Source organism: Tiliqua scincoides, chromosome 1 (assembly GCF_035046505.1).
Source record: "Tiliqua scincoides isolate rTilSci1 chromosome 1, rTilSci1.hap2, whole genome shotgun sequence".
NCBI classification, from domain to species: Eukaryota; Metazoa; Chordata; class Lepidosauria; order Squamata; family Scincidae; genus Tiliqua; species Tiliqua scincoides.
The window spans coordinates 36,616,055-36,640,963 of NC_089821.1; the positions used below are offsets into that span (position 1 = coordinate 36,616,055).

The 24,909-nt window shown below is 40.9% G+C and overlaps 1 protein-coding gene across 1 annotated transcript in view; it reads left to right on the forward strand.

Moving 5' to 3' along the window:
* SLC6A5 (solute carrier family 6 member 5) overlaps positions 1 to 4,434 on the forward strand; it is a 61,440-nt gene extending 57,006 nt beyond the window's left edge. Inside the window, exons 12-13 of the mRNA XM_066614982.1 lie at positions 2,675 to 2,842; positions 4,279 to 4,434. Coding sequence (XP_066471079.1) covers positions 2,675 to 2,842; positions 4,279 to 4,434 — 324 coding nt within the window. The remainder of the gene's footprint in view (positions 1 to 2,674; positions 2,843 to 4,278) is intronic.
* Positions 4,435 to 24,909: the final 20,475 nt, after the last annotated feature.

Sequence of the window (24,909 nt, forward strand, 5' to 3'; positions counted from 1 at the left end):
GAAGGCTGTGCTCATATCCGCTTGCAGCCTCTTCTGGTTTCAGAATGGCCCTTAAGGGCACAAAAAGCTACTTCTGGTTTCTCTTGGGAAATCAGAAGTAACATTTTTATGCCTTTATAAGTCATTCTGAGGCCCAGGGAAGCCCCAAGGGGACTCATGTTGAGGTAGATCTGCAGAGGAACAGACTCTATCTGTATTACAAAGTTTTAAAAAATGTAGAATCCTATTTGTGTTTACTCAGAAGTAAGGGTGCAATCCTAACGTGCCCTTAGGCCCACACAAGTCACTTGCACCGGCCTAGGAGTGTCGCAAAAATGCTCTAAAGCACTTTTGCGCCACGCAAAGGGGATATAGGCCAGTGTACGGACATACACCGGCCTCCCCACACCGACGTGGACCCCAGGGCGAGGGTGAGTTGCATTGGCCAAGCTTGGTTGACACAGGTGTCTGGGGGGACATGGGGAGGGCAGGGAGAAGGTGGGAGGGAGGCGTTTTGGGGCGGGGGAGGGCAGATGGGGAGCGGGAGGTGGGGCCAGGATCCGGTGGTTATTCGGATCCTTACTCCATTCCCAGGTGGCCTGGGACAGTCCCGGGCTGCTCGAATTTGAGCTACATCTTGAGATGGCGCAGATCCGAGTAACCCCATTGGGGCTGTGGCTTTACCCTGGGTAAGCAGAAGCAATTCCCCTTGCCCTGGGCTGAGCCTCTTTCAGCCCCAATCCTGCCTTGGATGCAGCACAGGCCTGCTGACCTGCCTGATCCAGAGCAGGTTAAGATGGCGCTATAAGTCTCATTATGTTCAATGGGGCTTACTCCTGGATGTGTGCATAGGATTGCAGCTTAAAACAATCTAATCATTGTTGCTATAGATCAGGGGTGCCCAAACACTGGCCCTGGGGCCACTTGCAGCCCTTGAGGCCTCTCAATGTGGCCCTCGGGGAGCCCTCAGTCTCCAATGAACCTCCGGCCCCCTGGAGATTTGTTGGAGCCCACACTGGCCCAACACAACTGCTGTCAGTGTGAGGGTGACTGTTTGACCTCTTGCGTGAGCTGTGGGATGAGGGCTCCCTCTACTGCTCATTGTTTCACATCTGTGATGCAGTAGCAGCAGCAAGGTCAGCCTTGCTTTGTGCAAGGCCTTTTATAGGCCTTGAGCTATCGCAAGACCTTTATTCATTCATATAAGATCATCTTTAATATATTCATTTATGTAAACCTATGTACATTTATTCAGATTTTAAATGTAAATTAATTCTTTTTCTCCCTGGCCCCCGACACAGTGTCAGAGAGATGATGTTGCCCTCCTGCCAAAAACTTTGGACACCCCTGCTATAGATGAACAATTGTGTAGGAATAATTTAGGGGAAGCAAGGAGGAACAGTCACACATACACATGATTGCTATGTATCTTGTTGCCCTCTCCCACTAAAATCTTCTTGCTCTTCCCCTGACGAAACTAGAAATGACATGTCTCTGGAGAAATGTTATTGGTGGACAATATCAAAGGTGGGTTGTAGATAAAGCAGTTGGTTCACTTTAGACCTTTTCCAGGCCTCAGAATGCTTTATATGGCATAAAAATGTCACTTCTGGTTTCCTTTGCCTCAGGCTTCCCTTTTCAGCCAAAACTGCCATTCTGAAGCCCACAGAGTTAGCGGGTGAAAGCCTTCTGGAGATGACTGGAGCACAAGCCACAGATACAGAGGCCCCACCTGTACACACTTACCTGGGAATAAACCCCATTGAACTCAATAGGTCTTACTTTGAGTAGTCATGTATAATATTATGCTGCATGTGACATACAGTTGCATGTATCTTTTTGCCTAGGTTTTTTTTTTTTTTAACCCAAAGAAACTTTGAGAGGCTGTGAATTTAAATGTGGGGGGAGGAAGGGTGTTGTTTAATCTCCCCCCCCCATTTTTATTGCTCAAACACATTCTGTCCCCTGCCCCAATTGCTAATCCACCAATGGGATGGGGAAAACAGGCAACATTAGAGGTATAGAGCAGTAAAACACATAGGGTTCTGGATATAACAGGAAAAAACAGGAAAAAAATGTAGTTGAATGTGCAGTGTTAAATACAGCAGAAAGAGAAGGCCAACCTGCATCTATCTAGCTTGTGGTCTTCATTAAAACAAATCTCTGATATATCTGAATAGTTAAGATTGTAGTTTACATTGATCTGCATCTCACAAAATAAGTTCTGTGATTTTTTTTTTAACATGCCTTTGTGGTAATATTACTATAAATTTTCTACAATGATTATTATATATGTAGGCAGTTCACAGATGTTACTGAATTTTGCACCAAGATAAGGGACTGAATTGCTTTTTAATGAGTACCATGAACTAACAAGATAATTACATTAAGTGATACTGCCAATAGACTGTGTAATAAAGTGTTTGGCTGTAGGTACAAGATTCTGGTCTCTTTCCCTCATAAAAATCTAACTTGCTTTTATTGATTTCTGTGGGGCTATGCTAGATTACAGTGCTGAGGCAGGTCTTCAAAACTGATAGCAGATACACTTTTATTGTTGTATATTGTAAGTTTGTTTACATGCATATATAAATGCATACAGCCTCATATGAAATTGTGTAAACGTACACCTTTTATAATACTATCTGCATATATCATAGTGTGCTGATGGTGAAACTGTGTGTTCTTTTTCCAGTTCATCCTCTGTTTCAGCTTCTATCAGTGGGAACCAATGACTTATGGCAGCTACCACTACCCTGGCTGGTCTATGGTACTAGGATGGTTGATGTTGGCTTGCTCTGTTATCTGGATTCCAATTATGTTTGTGATAAAAATGCACATAGCTCCTGGAAGATTTATTGAGGTAAAACTGTATCCCTACACCTTTTAAATTATATAGGGTATTATTACAATCTTGTCCCATGTAACTTAACCCTAAAGCTGGAGACCAAAAATAGGGCCCCCCCCCCCAAAAAAAAAACTAAGATAGCAAACACACCTGAAGAATTCTAGGATCAAGTGTTCATACAGAAAACAAGGAAAATGGAAATTTATTGCTTTGTTTAGATTTTGTTGAAATGAGTCATACTGCCTTGGTTTTTGGCAAGGCACACCATGCTATCAGGTTTTTGATAATTGCCAAGGCACACCATGCTGCCAGTGGGGGCCTCACATCCCTACTGGCCCTACTAATAAATGACCTTCCCTCAAATTCCTGTAGCACACCTGTGGACCACCACACAGTCGTTGAAAATGGCTGCTCTAAACTCTTGAGAAGCCAGAAGCCACACAGGAGCTACGCCATGGATTGGCAAGCCATGGCTCTGGGCTTACACCAGTACTGGTTTACACCATTCTGAAACCTTTTGCTGTCTTTCTCCCACTTCTTTTCTCTTTCAGCTCAGTAAATTTGTTTCTGATTGACATGGGAATAGCTTATCTATTGCCTTTCAAAAAATAGTACCATCCCCACCTCTTTTAAGGCATAGCACACAAAAGCAGAACTGAAAGCATTATGTCTTGTTTGAAAAGAATTTATTTTGCTGCAGCAGTTATTTCATTTTCATCACAGTATTTTCTGAACTACCCAGTTTGTAACAGTTGATTTGGGAGGTAAAGGTTGCAGACTGGTAATTAAGCAGAAATTAAAATAACTGATGTGGAGGCTTGCCTCCCTTTAATAGGTAATAAACATATAATTGTTCCCTCTTAAACCATCATAAATATGTTTTTGTTCTCCTCTTCTATATAAAATGCCCCAATCAAATTATATTTTCACCAAAGAATTTAGTGGAGAAATGAACATGATTTCTATTGTCTGTTTCTCTGCAGATCTTAACCCACCATTTCCCCATCCCACACCTCTACAGAAGGAAGTAAAATAATTTGTGATCTGATAATTAAAATCTTTGCTCATTTCTGGCAACATATTACTTTTTGGTCATCTGTGTACTTTTGGGAAATTTGCTAAACAAAAATACAATTATTATGATTCAGCAACCTGCTGCTCAGAGATGATTGGACTAAATAATTGAGCACATATCCTTTGGTGTGTGAGCTTAGTGACTGCTGATTGTGATTGTGAGTTGTTTTTGTGGGCTCAGCTGGGGGATTGAAGAGTAAAAAAACGAGAGGACAACTGGACAATGGAAATCTGGACACTTGATTCTCTACTAATCTTGCAGAAAACAAATGCTGAACCACAGGGTGTCTCAACAGTTCTGTGTAGGGCAACCAAAATCAGTAATTTTCACTGATCCTGGTCCTTGTTATAACTGTTTGTTTGTTTGTCAATTCCAGCGGCTGAAGTTGGTCTGCTCTCCACAACCAGACTGGGGACCATTTTTGGCTAAACACCGTGGTGAACGTTACCAGAATATGATAGACCCACTGGGAACATCTTCTCTTGGACTTAAACTGCCACCGAAAGATTTTGAACTGGGGACCCAGTGCTAGTAATTCCCCTGCCACTGGCTATGTTGTACAGCCATCCCTTTGAGCTTTCTTACTTCCTTTTTCTTTCTTTGTTGGCTCCTTTTTTTGTTCTTTTTCAGTGCCTGAAAGTGGTTGCCTAGAAAGTAGGATTTGTTGTTGCATGCCTGTAGTAAAGAACTAGACAGGCCACTTTTCAAGTACTAGTATTTTGTTTGTTATATGCAGTGGTGCCCAGGAAGGAATATTTTTACAGTGAAGCCATGTCAATTTGACAGTTGTGTTGGGAAATTGCTTCTGTGAACATGGGACCAATTCTGCCCAGAAGGCCAATTCACACAGTTTCGTTTGTTGCAGATACATAACTGGGATGCAAGTTTCAGGCACAATCTACACATCCCAGAGGCACAGAGAGCTTGATTCAGCTGTGCTGAGGCATAAGGGAGTTGGCAGCTATACGGAGTACTGGACAGATAACTGAGATTATACACCATGCCTATCATTACTGAAGTGGTTCTTTCATATCACAAAATCATAGATGTTCCCAGAGCCTCTTTTCATGATAAGTAAAAATTATTATAAATTGACTGCCAGCTCAAAAAGTTATACTTATTAGTTTCTTCAACAATAATAGCATGTGTGATTGCCACTGGATATGCAGATAGGATAAGTTGCCTTATACAGCCAGTCTAGTGGCCTGCTAGGCCCATTGCTATCAATGCTGACTGGCAACAAGTCTGTGCTTCTCTCAGGTCAAAGTCTTTTTCATCCTGAGATCCTTCTATGGAAGATGAAGAGATCTGAACATGAAAAACATGTTTCTCCTACTGAGCTATGACCCCCTTTTCTGCATTCTAGAATTATTATGCAAATTAGCCACAAACAAATAGGAACTGGGTCAGGGTACATGAATTAAGGGAACATTGCAGGATACCGCTGAGAACGGTATGTAACACAAAGATCTAGTGTCCTACCTCTGTAATGCCAGATGCAAATGTGAAGAGTCTCCGCTGAGATGGAACCAAGTCTTCCATTAATTCCTCCAGAATTGCCAAATATGGCCTGGTAATCCTGCCAACATGTCTTCCATTCAGAGGCTGCTACGTACGTTGACACTAGCTGCTCTGTTTTGTAATACAAGCAAAGAGAGAGCTTTTCAATACAGTGCACGAATATAATATGATGCTAGTGTATAAAGAAATTAATGAGCTTCTCAGGCTTTATTTTGGAGAAAGTAAGAGCATGGTGATGTGAACTTTGTGAGGAAAAGCTTTATCCCTGTTTTGAAATCTGGTAAACAGGTTGCCCACCTGAGGCAGATGGGCACCACTGTCTTAATTAATTTCATACATTTCATTTAATAACCTGCAATGGGTTTCTTTTTTCTTTCATAAAAAACATCTGTTTTTCATATCTTAATATCATTGGCCAACTGAAGGGGAAACAAAAGTGCAAGTTCTGTTTTTAATATGATCCCAGACATGTTTTCCTTGCTTTTTTCCACTTTTGTTTTCAATCTCTCCTTCTCAAGAAGCCATTGTATAATTTGTGCCTAATTTTCTATGCTTACAGCAGTATGTATATCCTAGCTTCAACTTACAAAACAGTTGTTTAGCATTTAGCTGTGTAGTTCAACTGTGTGATTGCCCCTGCTCTTTTCTTACAAAGTTCTTTATACAGTCATTTGATGTATTCTTCTCTTTCAGATAGCAGGGTGAGTTGAAACAGCTGAGCCCTTTAGTCAGTCTATACAGTTATGATTATTATTATTAAATACAGTACATAACTTCATAAAGACAGATTCTTCCTAAAAAGAAGAAAAACAAACACCTGAGGTGTACATACATTGCTTACCCCGACCATGGTCATTCTTAACTCATATGCCATAAACCACCCGCACAAGTTGCAGTGGTAAAGGGACAATGTCATACAGGAGAAAGAGCAAGAGCGTAGCTTTTTGGCACACCACCCATAAACAATCCTGCATTGTGTTTCTGCACACAGTACACCCCATAGCATTGTATTGCAATATGCACAGTAATATATGAGTATTAATCTTAAAATATGTTTAACTTAACAAGTAGAATGAAAAATAGAGCTTGTAAGAAATATTATTCAATGAACTCCATAGGAAGTTTATTGTGTAAATGCACTATACATGAGGGGGAAAAATATGTCTTTGATAATTGGCAAAACTGTAAGCATCTGTATCCTCTTGTATCCTATACATGCATATATGAGGTTTTAAAAAGTGATCAGTGTTCATGTAGTGTGTACTAGTGCTGTTAATGTCCCTATACAATATCTTAGCAACTAGTGTAAAGATGGTGACTTTTAGAGTAGTTTTGCCTGTTTCTTTCACCCCTCCCCAGTGTTTGTAGTAGCCAACCTAACTGTAATTCCTTTCAGGGGACTGTTTATATCACATCCTTCCTTTTGTCTGTCTTCACATTACAGGGTCTCAGGTAAATTTTAAGTTAAAAATCTGTATCTTGTACATGTGGTGTTTCATCCTGTTGGGGGGGGGGAAGGTTTTAAAAGAGTGGTAACTGAAATGACTAAACCTTAACGTATGTTTTAAAATATTATATCTGTATATTTATTTTGTAAATATAAAAATATAAAAAAACTTTAGGGCACAAACCAGTCAAAGTTAAGCACTTTTAAAGGTCCTATTAATCTTAATATAGGAGTTTTTAAAATATGCATATATCTCTGCCATTAAAATAAACAGAAGTTAAATTGGCTTAATTTGGATTGAACCCTTAATCATTTTGGTGAATTTTCTCTTCCACCGGGCAAATAATGTTGCCAGTTCTTTGCTGCTGGTGGATGACTGTCCTCAAGCAACTGATATGAAGCACAATCAAGTAAATTGCCATCAAATGGAATGGAAAATGAGATTTTAAAATGTTCTGTTGGTCTCCATCCTTTAAATTAGATAAGCACAATCTGCTGAGAACTTCTCTGTTAATGCTTCAATGAAATGAATGGACTTATGAGTGAAAACCCAAGGAGCTTTTAGGTGATGTTTCAAGCATCTTGTGTGTGCTCTTAAAGGCCCATTGGTTCCCATATAGCTTGAAACACTGTGTAACTTTCAACAAGCAGCCTTAATTGGGTGTTGGGGGCACCTTTACCAGATGATTCATTGGAGGAACTGCTATTCCATATTTGCTCTGTGATTTATTTCTTTGCCTGAGCTCTGTTTCAGAGATTCACCTCTTGCTCATGGCATAATTAAATTTCATAAACATGAGCTAGAAAGTAACTTTTGTAAACATCTATGACTGGGGAATGTTGCACAATGAAATGAATGACCAGCATACTTTTCCAAAGGGAATGATTAAGAAAATGAACTGAAATTAAATAGTTCAATCAAGTAATGCTGTGCTTGCATCTAGGTGATTTTATTTTTTTCTTTCTGTTTTTAATTAGACTCTGTTTTGTAACACAGCCCAAATTCAGTCACTGAGTGCTAGTGCACACAATGCATTTCCGAAGTGATTAGATTATTTAAAAAATTTCTTAGTCATGCCTTCTAAATTTACACTCTCATGGCATCAAAAGAACATGAAACAATAAAAACACAAATTAAAAGCCAATTATCATATATTGCCATGTTATGCAAGAGGAAGTCTCTAGCTTCATGGAACAGAGTCTGTATTCCTCAAACCTTATTAGAGGTAACTTAAATATCTACTCAAAGCCCACACATACAGAAGCTTCTATGCCCCTGTATTGTTTTCTGTATGTGGAAAACAGAACATATGTTTCATATATTTTCAGTTGCATTATCCTAGTGTTTTAGGAAAAGGACATTCTTGCACATCTTGTGCTATTAATTGGGGCTACTGCAGTATACATTTTAGGCATGTGTACTGGTTTTCAGAATGAATGGCACTGGGCATGAATGGATCCCAATCATATCTGTTTCATTTGTTCTGATACAGATGCACTCCTCTTTGTTGACATATGACCCATGATGAAGCACTGTTGCAGACTAGTGTGGGACTAAAAATGGCCACCATTCTTGGGTAGTGACCATTTTTTTATGATATTCATTTCCCCCCCAAGAAGGTTGCATTTCAGGTCATAATTATTAAGGAAAAAAGAAAAAGGAAAAACTGGGGAGTTTCTGCCAGAAACTTCTGTTTCAAGTAAAATTATACTTATTTTAAAAAAACAAAACATGAATTTAAAATGACACTGAATTACTGTAAGAACAAAGCAAAAAAAATGAAAGTGAAAATATTGTACATGCCTAGCATATACAAATAAAAGAGGCATCGCTGTTAATCATGTTTACATCCAATAGGTTTCAGTGGGAAAATCACATGCTTAACTTTATCCAATCTAATTCAACAGGACACCCACATACTTGATTATGTCTGAATTGTGCCCATAAGACTATGTAAAATTTCCAATCCATTTTTAAAACACAAACGGCAAACTCTGGCTTCAGTCCTCCACACTTGCCTGAGAAAAGGTATGTAGATGTTGACAGTCATACAAACCACATTCATATGAGTTTTTCTTAATACAGCACACATTTTTTGAACTAGAATTAACTGCTGTCCTTGAAATATGGATAACAGAGCTAGGGCTGATTCATGCAAGGGTCGGGGCACGTGGTTCTGGTTACCTGAAAAGTCTTTGTGAGCTGGTTCCCTGCCAGTCATGCGCCCCAAGTTTCCCTGCCAGTCATGCGCAGCTGGTACAACATGCAGGACTCAGCTTTGACACACATTGGCAATCACTCAAAACAAGTGGCAGCATGCCAAAGGTTGAATCTTACATGTCTCAAAGACTGGAGAAACAACCTCTTTGTAAGAAGGAAGCCAATATGCACAAACTTTTCAAATCATTTTCAAGAATTGCTCAGCTTCTGATGATCACTTAAATTGGTCCTTCATGCATGGAAATCTGTTCAACAGTTTTGGAGTATGTGCTCTGAGAACTACAGTGCATGTAATTTAGCGAAGTGTATTCCTAGTGTAGGAATGTCATTTGCTAGTTTTGAGATGGCTGGGGAGAAATGACTATTTAAGCATTCTTCCTATTTTAAAAATGTAGTAATTTTCCATTAAATCTGATGGCAAAACTCATCTTGACATGAAAGCTTCGAACAAGAGCTCTCAGTGTGGACAGTCTAATCTGTTTCTATGTAGTGCCTAGGTTACAGAATCTATAATTTTTGATTTTTAAGGAAAATCAGTCTTGCTGACCTGACCATTTAATCAAAAATAAAAGCATGTGTTCATTTAGCAGGATTTAAATTGATCAAGTATAGTATTTTTCTTTAAGCTACCAAACAAAGTTGGTTATATATAATCAAGCATATGTCATAGCTGTTTGGATTGTCTAGTAATGATTGCACATATTTTAAGAGCACTTCCTGAGCATCAAAGTATTTTAGTAACTAATTTTTAAAAAAAAATAATAGAGTGAAAAAGCCATATTTACAGAAAGATGACATATCTATTTCTATAACCATTGACCTTACAAATACAACTAATAGTCATAAAAAGGAGTTATAATGATGGATTGTCTCTGTAGCACATTTTGTCTAACAAATTAGGTTAACTTTTGAATAAGCCAGGTGCACTATTGTATACATTATAGTGATATTAGATGCAGAAATAACTCCACCTTCAAATTATTTGGAGTCATCTTTATAGTACCCGTGTTTCTGTTTGACACAGCAGCACTTTGTTTCAAAAGGAGGGTTTAACAAAATGACCTTTAACTGAGAAAAAAGAAAAAGGCTTGGAATGTGTTTAGACTAATGCTCCATTGACGTCAAGTTATTATTCCCACCAGGTTCTGCTCCATTGATTGGATAGATGTGCCTCTGAATTGGGGGTGGGGGTGGGGGAAGAATCATTTCCTTTTTATTACAATTTCCTCTTGCCATAAAATGTCATTTAGCATTAATGAGCCTCTCCTCTACTCCCCCATACCTTTTTATATACATGCACAACTATGTGGCTTATGTACCTATAGTAATCTCTTACTAGAATTATTGCTTATTTCATGCAGATGCTATCTTTTTTGCTTTCCTATTAAACTGCACCTTTTTAGCAGGTTTTCTATCTCAAATGGAGAAAGACGAGAATGGAATGTTGATGTTTTCAGTTGCAGGCTTGGCAGGTGTTAATCCAGCAGATGCTGCTGCTCTAAAACCACCATTTAATGGGTTTAAATGTGGTTTAAATGGGAACTCTCCCAACCGCATGAGTTCCATTGAAATGAATAGAGGATGCGGAGTGGTGGTGCTTGCTGGATTGGTCCCAGGAATCATGATATATATTGTTTCAGCCAGAAGTCCTGAATATCACCACTAGGCGCAATGTGTTTGTGACTCTATTCTCCTAGCCTGTAGCTTAACTTCCTGTGCATGATACACTGGGCATACTGATATTGCTGGAACTTAGCATTCCACGAGGCTCCTACTATAGACTTAAGAAGGAAGGAGAAAAACGCATTTAAGGTGTTTATGGTTTCTGCCTTTATGTCACCCTCAGGCAGCCAATAACCAAAGAAAGAAAGAGAGCGAGTGAGAGTGTGTGTTTTTGATGGGCTGAATTTAAAATGTGAGAGTTGGGCTGGACCTTATTGCTTGCAATAGTATGATTTTGCCCACCATATTTTAAATACATCTTCAGGTAACCATTTGCCTTATAGGTGTATTTCATTGTTAGAAATAAAATTAGTGTTTGACTAGAATATACTGTTGTCAGTCACCTAGAGTATATAGTGTACTTTGTGTCTTTTAGGCACTTTATTGTGGACCTATCACTGAATAGGTTAATTCTTAATTACTTGCGTAATGTCATAAATACTTACAGGCATTCTATAGGGGTACTGCTGCCTATGGATAAAGATATGTACCCTAATCAGGACGTTTTATTTTCTCCATGTATAAGCTAATGGGAAAAAATACATTATGTTTCAAAGGATGCATATCTATTATATCTATCTATCTTATATAGCACCTATGATGATATTCTATACATTATTCATTTACTAAATCATTATTCTTGAGGCCCTACCTCAGATTTTGTATTTATGTGTACAAATGCAATTTACTGTATTATATATTTGCCTATTATATTCTGATGTTATAAATTAGAAATCTATCATCTGCTGTATGAGTTCAGAAAAAAGAAGAAACCTAAATAAATGTCCAGTGTTTAAATGATATATATTGTGGCTATTTCTATTGGAAGTTTTGAAAGGAAATAATACATTTAAAAAACAAACCTATCTATCAGAACAGCAACATCATTAAGACTACTTAACATGCAGACTTAAGATATTTGTGAAATAATTTTAATGTGCTTGATAGGAGACTTGAGTGGCTACCAAAAAGCAAAATGAACATGAAATAACAACAACAAATCACCCAGCTCACTCAGGAGAATGAAATATCGCACAGATGCAGAAGCAAATATCAATTAGATGATTAGTGCCTGAACAATTAGAATGCTCAGCAGCACATTGAATAATTAATTACTGATCAAAGGACCAATTGGATTTGTTTAAATCCTTTTATTGCATTAAATCAATCATGCAGAATATTATATAAATAAAGAAAAAAATACTGGGCTGAGGAAAAAGCAGAGCCCCCATTTTTTCTTCAGAGTAAGTCACATTGAACTCAGCAAGTCTTACACCTGAGTAAGCATGTTTAGAATAATGTAGGAAGGTGCATAGCTGAATTGGACAAAGTGTCAAAGAGGAGTACAAAAGGTCAAAATAAAGCAATTTTAAGTGCCATTTTTTAAATGAAAGAAGCTTACACATTCTCTACTATCCCTGAGAAATAATAGAGCTTTCAAAGTACTTAATTTTGGATGGACCAGCCCCTCTGGTTTTATTATGCTCTCTAGTTTAAAATCAAAGGTGAGTCTTTACAGCCAATGGTAGTACTTGTAATGCAAAGGCATAAGTATATCATAATACACTGTAGCAGTACTTGTTACTTGAGTTGGTACTCTGTTTTCACACATACTGAAAAGTGAATGCTTCTGACAAGTCATTTTCAAGTACAAAAGCAGTAATATGACACTTAATCACAAGACCGCTGCATGAGATAAGGACAAAGCATCTGGCTAAGCACCCTGAATACAGACCTGTGCATTATATTAAGACTGCAATCCTATGAATACTTCTGTGGGACTAAGCTTCATTGAACTCAGTGGGCTTTACTTTTGATTAGACATGCATAGGTTTGTGCTGTTAGTACAGGATCCTGAAAATCCTTATCACCTGCTGCTTCTGTGGTGTTAAGGGAATCTGATGGTCAAATTCAAGAATAAATGCTTGGTTTTGACAGTACTGGGGGGGGGGGCAAGGACTGGAAAGCAGTGGCAGATGCTGAAGGAGAGAAGTAAGCCCTGCCCATCTTCCCAGTACCACTGCCACCACCTCCTCTAATGGCAAGCAGGAAGAATGCTGGGAGTCCAAATGATCTTTCCACCAGTCCTTGGGGGAGGCAGAGGCAGAGAGGGATGCTGAGGGAGTGGAATAAGCCCTTTCCACCTTCCTCCCAGTGTTCAGTTCTGCCACTACCTCTAGTGGCCAGTGGAGGGAATGCTGAGGGCCTGGCATTCCTTTTGTGGCCATTACTGGAAGTGGAAGCAGAGTACTGCTTTCCAGAAGAGAGGCCAGTTCTACAAAGGGAGATTTGGTGGATCGGTTTATATGAATCAATTTCTAGGATTGTTCTCAGTTTAAGGGCAACAGCTCCCAAGCTGCAAGCCAGAATTACCTTTGTTTTAAAAGCAGGGCCACTGAGAAACAAAAAATTAACGAACTAGCTTTAAAAAGTATATGGAAATGAGCAAATTTAATGGGTTCTGAGCTGTGTATGACAGATCAGGAGAGAGATATTGGGGTGCTGGTGGACAGCTTGATGAAAGTGTTGACCCAATATGCAGCAGTGGTGAAGAAGGCTAATTCCATGCTTGGGATCATTACAAAAGGTATTGAGAATAAAACAGCCAATATAATAATGCCATTGTACAAATCAATGGTAAGGTAACACCTGCACTATTGTGTCCAGTTCTGGTTGCTGCATCTCAAAAAAGATATAGTGGGAATGGAAAAGATGCAGAAGAGAGCAACCAAAATGATCACTGGGCTGGACCACCTCCCTTACAAGGAAAGGCTACAGTGTTTGGGGTTCTTCAGTCTATAAAAAAAGCACCTGAGGAGAGACATACAAAATTAAGCAAGGGATAGAGTGGATAGAGGGATGTTCTTTTCTCTCACACACAATAGCAGAATCAGGAGACATCCACTAAAATTGAGTGTTAGGAGAGTAAGAACAGACAAAAGAAAATATTTCTTTACCCAACGTGTAATTAGTCTGTGGAATTCCTTGCCACAGGATGATGGCATCTGGCCTAGATGCCTTTAAAAGGTGATTGGACAGATTTCTGGGAGGAAAAGTCCATCACAGATTACAAGCCAATGATGGGTATGTGCAACCTCTTGATTTTAGAAGTAGGCCACCTCAGAATGCCAATGCAAGGAAGTGGCACCAGGATGGAGGTCTCTGGTTGTCTTGTGTGCTCCCTGAGGCATCTAGTGGGTCACTGTGAGATACAGGAAGCTAGATGGACCTTTGGCCTGATCCAGTGAGGCTTTTCTAATGTTCTTAGAAAATAAGTTACTATATATTCTTTGGGAGGCAGTAAAATGATGAGACACTCAGGTTCTCAAGCAGCCTTGCTTACACAGATAAATAGTTTTAACAAAATGTATCTGTGTGTCGGTTCTTCTGACATCATTATAGAACAATACCCTGGTGAACATTACATTGGAAAAGGCTCTCAAGTGTTCTTGCTACAGGTCTGTTACTTGCTTCCTAGGTATGCTGTAGTATTACCATCACAAAATGAACTATGATACCTTTGGAATTCAGTTGGTGCATGCATGCAGATTTTAAACATCACTGTCTAAAACAGGGGTGTCAAACTTAAGGCCTGGGGGCCGGATGTGGCCCGCGGAAGCTTTTTATCTGTCCCTCAGGCTCTCACCTGCTGAGTAGTGCTAAGGAGTTACTGCAGAAAGTGGTGCCCACATGAAAATTGGGCTCTCTCACATCTTGAAATATGATCAAGATTTGCATATTTTCTCTTCTGTCGTTTGCAACTAGAGTTCTTAAGCGAGAAAAAGTGCTTATTTTTAATTATTACCTGTTTAATGACATCACTTCCTGCCTAATGACATCACTTCCGGCCCTCAGCAAGCACCATGAATGCTATTCGGCCCTTTGTATGAAATGAGTTTGACACCTCTGGTCTAAAAGATCATGAGAGCAACAAAGTATGGGGTATGGATTTTCACAAATACCCAACAAGCTTTCTGTGGAAAACTGATTATACAAAGCAAAGCTTAGCAAGCATTTATGATAGATAGCTGTGATGCAGACTGCATATGTACTCTCCTGTATGCCAGATCACATCTACTCTTTCCAATAAATATGGTGTATTGTATATACTGTATATTATGGCCCAAAGCAAGATAGCAAGTCCAGTGCTGTGCTCACAGGCGATGCAAACTCTCCTACACTAGTATAATTTTCCTAAATCACTCTAGTGAGGATTTACTGATTTTTGCAGAATTCAGACTATTGAGAGAGAAAGTACAGGCCCCTGCTTGGCTGCTTTTTGTTTTTAAGTTGTAAACAAACACTGCCTGTCCTTTCCAGGTATTATTCCACAATGATCAGAGCTCTAAAGTTGCTTTTTTGAAATAATGAAAACTGAGATTCTTTAGAAAACTATAGTAAATAAAATGGATAGCTGCATGGATCTTGCAGAATAAGACTTCCTTTTCAAATACCAGTGAGACTCAATGGAGTCGTATATGTGATGTTGTAATTAAGTTCATAATTGATATAGCTGCCCTAGAGAATCTGTATGAGATGATTTACATAAGTTGTTATACACTTGATAAAATTTCACAAATACATAGAAGACTCTTGCATAACCTAACATGCCTTTCATTTGCAGAAGAGATGGTTAGGATTCAACCCAATGGGACTTACTCCCTAGAAACTGTGTATGGGACTGCAATCTTAACATCTTATTTGCTTTGTGTTCAGGAAATCAATTTCTTTCTGCACTTCTCAGCAGGAATGTCATCCAGATAAAGACAAGATATGAGTTAGTGTAGCATGGAGGCTATGAGACTGAGCTGTGAATAAGGACTTCTGCAGTTTGAATTTTGTCTCTGCCATGAGCTTGCTAGTAAATCACTCCCTCTCAGCCTCAACTCTCCACCTGCAACTTGGGGATAATATTTACTTTACAGCAGTGGTTCTCACACATTTAGCACTGGGACCCACTTTTTAGAATGAGAATCTGTCAGGACCCACCAGAAGTGATGTCATGACTGGAAGTGACATCATCAAGCAGGAAAATTTTTAACAATCCTAGGCTGCAATCCTACCCACACTTATCCAGGAGTAAGTCCCATTGACTACCATTGTTAAAAGAATATACATAGTAGCTAGTTAAAAGTACAGGTCTGTAACATTTCCCCAGATGCAGTCACATACCATAGTAGCATCAAGTCTAATACATTAAAAATAAAACAATGAAAGGGGACCCACCTGAAATGGGCTTGCAATCCACCTAGTGGGTTCCGACCCACAGTTTGAGAAACACTGCTTTACAGGGTTGTTGTAAGGATTACATCTAGATTATACACGTGAAATATTTTGCATTCTTGGACAATGCTACCCAAATGCTAAGTATTATCATTACTATTAAAAAAGAACCTCCATAAAGTAAAGAAAGTTGAAATGTGATACATATGTAGTTTGAAAAAGATGATATATTTTGCATGCTATCTGCCTATCATGGCAACCAGCACACAAGTGAAGGCAAATCAACAGGGATGATAGATAGGAAAAGTTTCAGAGTTCTGCCTTCACACTATTTAATAACTTTACAAGCTCCACTGGCAGCCAGGAATACAATTATGATTGGATAATACAAGTTGGAATATGAACAAAATGATGGATCCTCCAGACCAGAAATCTGATGGGGACCTTGAAATGAGGAAACAGATCAGGGAGGTGACAAGGAGGGACAGGGTTGTAATCATGGGGGACTTCAATTATCCTCATATTGACTGGGTCAATTTGTGTTCTGGTCACGATAAGGAAACCGGATTTCTTGACGTGCTAAATGACTGTGGCTTAGATCAGCTAGTCAAGGAGCCCACCAGAGGACAGGTGACTCTGGATTTAATTTTGTGCGGTACGCAGGACCTGGTTAGAGATGTAAACGTTACTGAGCCATTGGGGAACAGTGATCATGCTGCGATCCGTTTTGACGTGCACGTTGGGGGAAGAATACCAGGCAAATCTCTAACAAAAACCCTTGACTTCCGACGGGCGGACTTCCCTCAAATGAGGAGGCTGGTTAGGAGGAGGTTGAAAGGGAGGGTAAAAAGAGTCCAGTCTCTCCAGAGTGCATGGAGGCTGCTTAAAACAACAGTAATAGAGGCCCAGCAGAGGTGTATACCGCAAAGAAAGAAGGGTTCCACTAAATCCAGGAGAGTGCCCGCATGGCTAACCAGCCAAGTTAGAGAGGCTGTGAAGGGCAAGGAAGCTTCCTTCCGTAAATGGAAGTCTTGCCCTAATGAAGAGAATAAAAAGGAACATAAACTGTGGCAAAAGAAATGTAAGAAGGTGATAGGGGAGGCCAAGCGAGACTATGAGGAACGCATGGCCAGCAACATTAAGGGGAATAATAAAAGCTTCTTCAAATATGTTAGAAGCAGGAAACCCGCCAGAGAAGCGGTTGGCCCTCTGGATGGTGAGGGAGGGAAAGGGGAGATAAAAGGAGACTTAGAGATGGCAGAGAAATTAAATGAGTTCTTTGCATCTGTCTTCACGGCAGAAGACCTCGGGCAGATACCGCTGCCCGAACGGCCCCTCCTGACCGAGGAGTTAAGTCAGATAGAGGTTAAAAGAGAAGATGTTTCAGACCTCATTGATAAATTAAAGATCAATAAGTCACCGGGCCCTGATGGCATACACCCAAGGGTTATTAAGGAATTGAAGAATGAAGTTGCAGATCTCTTGACTAAGGTATGCAACTTGTCCCTCAAAACAGCCACGGTACCAGAAGATTGGAGGATAGCAAATGTCACGCCTATTTTTAAAAAGGGAAAGAGGGGGGACCCGGGAAACTATAGGCCGGTCAGCCTAACATCCATACCGGGTAAGATGGTGGAATGCCTCATCAAAGATAGGATCTCAAAACACATAGACGAACAGGCCTTGCTGAGGGAGAGTCAGCATGGCTTCTGTAAGGGTAAGTCTTGCCTCACGAACCTTATAGAATTCTTTGAAAAGGTCAACAGGCATGTGGATGCGGGAGAACCCGTGGACATTATATATCTGGACTTTCAGAAGGCATTTGACACGGTCCCTCACCAAAGGCTACTGAAAAAACTCCACAGTCAGGGAATTAGAGGACAGGTCCTCTCGTGGATTGAGAACTGGTTGGAGGCCAGGAAGCAGAGAGTGGGTGTCAATGGGCAATTTTCACAATGGAGAGAGGTGAAAAGCGGTGTGCCCCAAGGATCTGTCCTGGGACCGGTGCTTTTCAACCTCTTCATAAATGACCTGGAGACAGGGTTGAGCAGTGAAGTGGCTAAGTTTGCAGACGACACCAAACTTTTCCGAGTGGTAAAGACCAGAAGTGATTGTGAGGAGCTCCAGAAGGATCTCTCCAGACTGGCAGAATGGGCAGCAAAATGGCAGATGCGCTTCAATGTCAGTAAGTGTAAAGTCATGCACATTGGGGCAAAAAATCAAAACTTTAGATATAGGCTGATGGGTTCTGAGCTGTCTGTGACAGATCAGGAGAGAGATCTTGGGGTGGTGGTGGACAGGTCGATGAAAGTGTCGACCCAATGTGCGGCGGCAGTGAAGAAGGCCAATTCTATGCTTGGGATCATTAGGAAGGGTATTGAGAACAAAACGGCTAATATTATAATGCCGTTGTACAAATCGATGGTAAGGCCACACCTGGAGTATTGTGTCCAGTTCTGGTCGCCGCATCTCAAAAAAGACATAGTGGAAATGGAGAAGGTGCAAAAGAGAGCGACTAAGCTGATTACGGGGCTGGGGCACCTTCCTTATGAGGAAAGGCTACGGCGTTTGGGCCTCTTCAGCCTAGAAAAGAGACGCTTGAGGGGGGACATGATTGAGACATACAAAATTATGCAGGGGATGGACAGAGTGGATAGGGAGATGCTCTTTACACTCTCACATAATACCAGAACCAGGGGACATCCACTAAAATTGAGTGTTGGGCGGGTTAGGACAGACAAAAGAAAATATTTCTTTACTCAGCGCGTGGTCAGTCTGTGGAACTCCTTGCCACAGGATGTGGTGCTGGCGTCTAGCCTAGACACCTTTAAAAGGGGATTGGACGAGTTTCTGGAGGAAAAATCCATTATGGGGTACAAGCCATGATGTGTATGCGCAACCTCCTGATTTTAGGAATGGGTTAAGTCAGAATGCCAGATGTAGGGGAGAGCACCAGGACGAGGTCTCTTGTTATCTGGTGTGCTCCCTGGGGCATTTGGTGGGCCGCTGTGAGATACAGGAAGCTGGACTAGATGGGCCTATGGCCTGATCCAGTGGGGCTGTTCTTATGTTCTTATGTTCTTATGTTCTTATGGATCATCAACAGCCAACAGTGACTGCTGTAATGGCCTAAGGCAGGGGTGTCAAACTCAATTCATACAGAGGGCCAAAGTTAGCATTCAGGGCTCCAGCTGAGGGCCGGAAGTGATGTCATTATGCAGAAAGTGACATCATTAAGCAGCTAATGGCCAGAAATCAGACCCTGTTCTTATATAGAAATTCATTAACTGCGAATGACAGAAGAGAAAGTACGCACACCTTGATCATATTTCAAGATTTGGGAAAGCTCAATTTTCATGTGTGCTACCATTTCATGTGTGCTACCATTTCAGCTGTAACACCTCAGCAGCTGAGAGCTGAGGGCCAGATAAAAAGCTTCTGGGGGCCTCATCCAGCCCCCGGCCTTATGTTTGACACCCCTGGCCTAGGGTGTCATAAACATGCCATAAAGCACATTTGCAGCACCTGGAGAGTAAGTAGCACCACCAGGAAGGCCTGCACCATCCCACCAGTGCTGGATCCAAAAGGAGTACCTGACAGACCAGGAGCTCCTGCTGGGAAGCAGAGAGGTGGAGAGAAGGTGGAACAGAACTGGACAGGGGTATTACAGGGTGGGGGAGGGTGAGAAGAGGTGAATACAGTCTGGGAAGAGAGTGGGCTTGGTGGCAGCAGCACATGCTGTATCCTATTCTCCCTCCCAGGCCTGAAAGCCAATATGGGGCTTTTCAGACTTGTGCCAGTGATTTTACTGGCACAGACCCAAGTAGCCCCATTGTGCAGGCTGGGGGTAAAGGGACAAATGTCTCCTTCCCCCAAGGAGACCACAACCTGCTCCTAGCCAGTGTAGGATACATTGTGGACCGTGCAGGCACTAGGGGTGGTTAGGATTAAGCTGTAAGTCAGTTGTGACTCCCCCCCCCCCACATCACTTAGCAGAAATCAGTTCCATAAAAAAAAAATACTCCAGGGTCACATATTTTAGAATCAGGAGCTACTTTAACTAGATATCATGCCTTTTCAGCACTGTTGCTGCTTTTTAAAAAATTAATTCCAAAACACTCGTGGTTGAAAAATGTCATGTCAGAATTGGCCCCAAGTTAATAAACTGGGATGATAAAACACAAACTGAATCCAAAGCACTAAACAGATGTTTACTGCAGCCAAGTTTTTTGTTGGTTTGCAATGCAAGGGCCATTCATAATGCGGCTTTTACACTACAAAACAAATTATCTCCCATGTAATTGTTTTACTGTTGTTCTTCATTTCCTGCATCCCTCCTTTTAGCTCCATGCGATGAGGTTTAAACTCTGTATGGGATTATTTAGTAGGACAAACAGCTTTTCCTGTCATCTCTTTTAATGAGATCCACTTTCTTCTCATATGAATCATTTACAATGATAAAAAGGATGACAAATAGCATGTTGATGAGTGACAGAGAAAAATGTGACTCTAGTCTAAGACTTTTTTATTGGAAAGGGGCAGTTGAGGGGGATTAATCGATGCTATCATGTATGATTAATTTCTTCATGAAATTGTTTTAATGAACGTTGAGGTGTCTGGGGTTACAAGGATGGGTGCTAAGGCGTATCTAAATATATCAGCTAAGTAGCATAGGAGTGCAGCAGGAGAGGTGACAGTGACATATGCTATGATTTCTTCAGATAGTCCTTTCTCAGCCCAAGTTAAAGGGCCATCTCTTGAGACTTTCTTTCGCTGGAAATATAAAATCTTTTCCTTATGATAGATAGGACAGAGACAGGTCTCTACTCAGTGCTCAGAATATTATGATTGTGTATAATATTTTTATCCCATTCTTTGTCCAGCATAATGATTGCTCCAGTCTTTATTCTCATAACAGCCTTGTGAGGTAGTTTAGACAGGTAGTGACTGGCTTATCCAGTAAGCTTTATAGTTCATAAGAATATGTACCTGAGTATCTCTGGTCAAAGAGCCAGAACAAGCATTCAGTTATTGTGTGGGAATTTAGTAACTCAGGATTTGATCTGTGCTTGTATCCAACATGAAAATGCAACTGCACATTCAGAGGATAAATTGTTCACTGGTGGGAAATCTCAGTCAGCTCCTGCTCTAGTCTGTTCCAGTCCAGTCCCTGTGGTATTACAGATGTGCCCATAATCTTCAGGGGTTCTATTCTAGAACCACCACCACCTCCCGGTTAATGGAAACTGCAGATATCAGGGAATCAGATATCACCCCCATTCTCCAGAGGTGAGGGGAGCAGAGCTCCTCTCATCCCCAGAGGGTCCTCTGAGGCTAGCAGAGGCCATAGACAGTTGGGGCATTGACAGTTTTTACAGTTGGGCTCAGATGAGTGTGGCAGAGGCCACAGATGGATGTCTATGGCCTCTGCCACACTCATCTGAGCCCAACTGTAAAAACAAGCTATTTCCAGTTTTTCTGTGAAACCGGAAGTGACATTTTTAATTCCTTATAAAGCATTAGGAGACCTGGTGAAGCCCTCTGGGGCTTCCTGGGCCTGCCAGTGCCTTATAAGGCATTAAAATATCACTTCTGGGTTCACAGAGAAATGAAAAGAGCTTTTTTTTTTTTGCTGGGATCAGCGGACCCTCCAGAGGTGAGGGATGTGGAGCTCCCCTTGCCTCTGGAGGGGGCATGTGCAGGGAGGCACATGCTGGGGTGCCCTTGGACCCAATCTGTAGATAAGTGAATCCGCAGATACAGGATTCATGGATTTGGCCCCCCTGTATTCAGATCTACTTCTGACCATTTTTGTATTGGCAACCTTCAGTCTCGAAAGACTATGGTATCACGCTTCTGACCATACACATAGCACATTAACACATGAATTCCCCAGCAAATGTTACTTAAACCAGAGTGATATGACTGAAATTATGGTTTGGGAGCGAAAAAATTACAGTACCAGCTACTGCATGGAAACACAGCTCATTGAAAATATTCACAGGGAATTGCAATCAGACAACCATAAAAACCAGCTGAAAACAAACCATGTGGTAAACCTCACATAACAATGCAATCCTAAGCACATTTTCCTGGGAGTAAGTCCCATTGACTGTAATGGGACTTGCTTCTCAGTAGATATGTAGGAATTGGGCTCACTGTCACACAAAACTTAAAGATAGGCTGACCACTTTTCTCAGGGCCCAATCCTAAGCAACATTCTAGTACCAATGCAGCCCTGAGGTAATGGAACAAACATTCCCTTAACTTGAGGAGGCCTTGAGGAGAATGTAGTGCACCCCATTGGCATGGCTGCATCAGTTAGAAAGGTGTATAGGCCTGGACCCTTAGCCTTTCCTTGCCCCAATCCCATGTCTCCACTAGGGTTGCCAATAGGAAAGGACTCCTGTGCCTTTAAAGGATGCATTTAAGAGAAAATCCTCCCAAATGCACAGGAGAGAAAATTTTCCCCATCATTGCAAATGGTGAGAAAACAAACACCTGGGGAAGTTCTCAGGGCTGTGTCAGTCCTACAAATCTGGGGAACCTTTCAAAGCCATCCGTTTAAAGTTCTCAGAACTCATGAGGTAAAGAGATGAGTTTTTCAAACAGAATTGAACTAGTTAAGGAAGTGTATTACTGCGTATATGGTACTAGCGCTAGCACCAGACCTTTTCTTTGTTTGTATATGGTGAAGTAGCCAGCTACTGTGAGGGGAACAAATAGTCTCAGGAGACAGAAACATGAAAGGGTAGTTAACAAAAAAGAGCAGAGTCCTTAATGGACTGAGGGAAGGGTAACCAAGCAATGAAAAACCTGAGGAAAAATATGGGCACAGGAGTCCACAAACTTGTCTTTAGTTGTCTGTGTTTCAGCTCTTAGGCTGGGACTGGCCAAGCCACAACTCTTCCTTCAGCTGTAGCCACCATTTTGCAATCATAAGGCATCCACTGTATTTTGAGTGGTGAGCATATTGAGCATCGATCTGCTTGATGAACCCAGCGAAAAGAGGAAGAATTGGGTTGCCTCTCTCTGGGAATGTTGCTAAATGCTTATGGGCACAATAAGAGTTCTGTTTTGGAGCCAGTTTCTGTGTATAGCCTTGACCTGGGTCATTACCTGCATGGGGGACAAGCTTCTGCTCTGACATTGTCGTTCTCTGGCTTTCAAGTTCTGTATACTGACTTGCCTGCTGAGGAACCCTGACATGTGGTAGAAGATTCTGCGGGTGTTTTTAAGTGCTTAGTTTACACAGAGTATTGGGCCTCACCACTGCCCTATGTGATGTGTGAGGCAATCTATCCAACATGGCTCTCAATTCTACACGTTTTGTAGGAAATGCCACTGGAGAAGACAATTTTTGAGTGCGCTTGTTTGCTGCTACTGATCTTTTGTGTTGAAAAACCTTCGGAAGCTTCCTAGTAAGCAGTTTGAAAACTTCACCTTTAGCTTGTATTTTTCAGCTTTAGAGGACACTTGGTGAGGAAGCTGCTGACGTCTGTCAAGTGCTCTAATTGATAGGCAAGGAGAGAACTTGGGAGGTAAAGATCAGGTGCATGAATCTTGCCACATCCTTGGTACACAAATGCTATAGTTGTATTGGTTTCTAAGGTTCCCAAACAGCACTGTAGTTCCTACAAATTCTAAAATCGGGGCTTAATTGCTTTCTTTCAAATTAAGTGCATTACTACTACTACTACTACTACTACTACTACTACTAACAATAGCAATAACAATAACTGGGTATTTATATACCACCTTTCTGGTCATCGGATTACTCCTCTGACTCTATTCAAGGTAGTTTATATAGGCAGGTGTTTTGAAATACCTCAAGGGGATTTTTAGAAACATAGAGGTTCTCTCTTTCAAGAACCAACAACATTTCAGAATGGATCTTCCTGGTTTGGTCTCATTATTATTCTGGCCTCCAGTTCTCCCAGGCAGGCTGACAAGCAGCTCCATCTCTCACATAGAGGGCAGCCAAGATGCTTCTTGCTCACACCAAGAGCAGGTGGAATCACTCAGCTGGGCTTGTCAGCTGCTTCAAGGTCTTGCCATTCTCAGCCTTCAGGGAAGCTGCCAGTGTCCTTGAACTGGCGAACTTCTGATATCTTTGGGCTAAAAGAGGCTCTACCCTCTAGACCAGACCTCCTGCCCAAAGGAGGGAAGAATACTAATTGAAATATTCTTTGAAAACCTTGAGTCTGAAGGCCCAATCCTATGCTTTCCCAGCCATAGCATGCAGCTTCATCAAAGCGGGCTGTGTGGCATGCTAAGGTGGAGAGCATGCTAAGATTGGGAGGGGAAAGGGAAAGTATTTTCCCTTACCCTCCTTAAGCCCTTTGACCTCTAATGAACCTGCACCAGTTCTTTGGCTGTGATTTATAAACTGTGATTTATAAACAGTTTATAAACTGTGATTTATAAACTTTCATAATAGTTTCCATTTTTCTTCTGATATAACTGTTCAGTTTAGTAGTTTATATTTAACTCTGTTGCCTAAGGAACTACATCATGTCATTAATATATATACTATAGTACCATTTAGATAATAGACCTGTTTCACCATACCATAACACCTAAGTTAAATTGTTAGTTTTTCCTTTATAGCTGCTTTCCTCACATTTATATGATTCTAAATTGTAAATGCTAAAACCACAAATGATTATTAGAATTCAGTTTTGCTGAATCTTTCCACTGTGTGATTATACTATATCAGGTATTTTTCCTTGAATTACAAGATTACAATTGCACAGAAAGGAGTCAAGAGTGAGATCTGGTGAAAGCTGTTTCTTAAGTCTGTCTCACACCTCTAGGACTGCTGTAATTGACAAGCCTAAGGCTACAATCCTATGTACCCTTTTCTGCAAGTA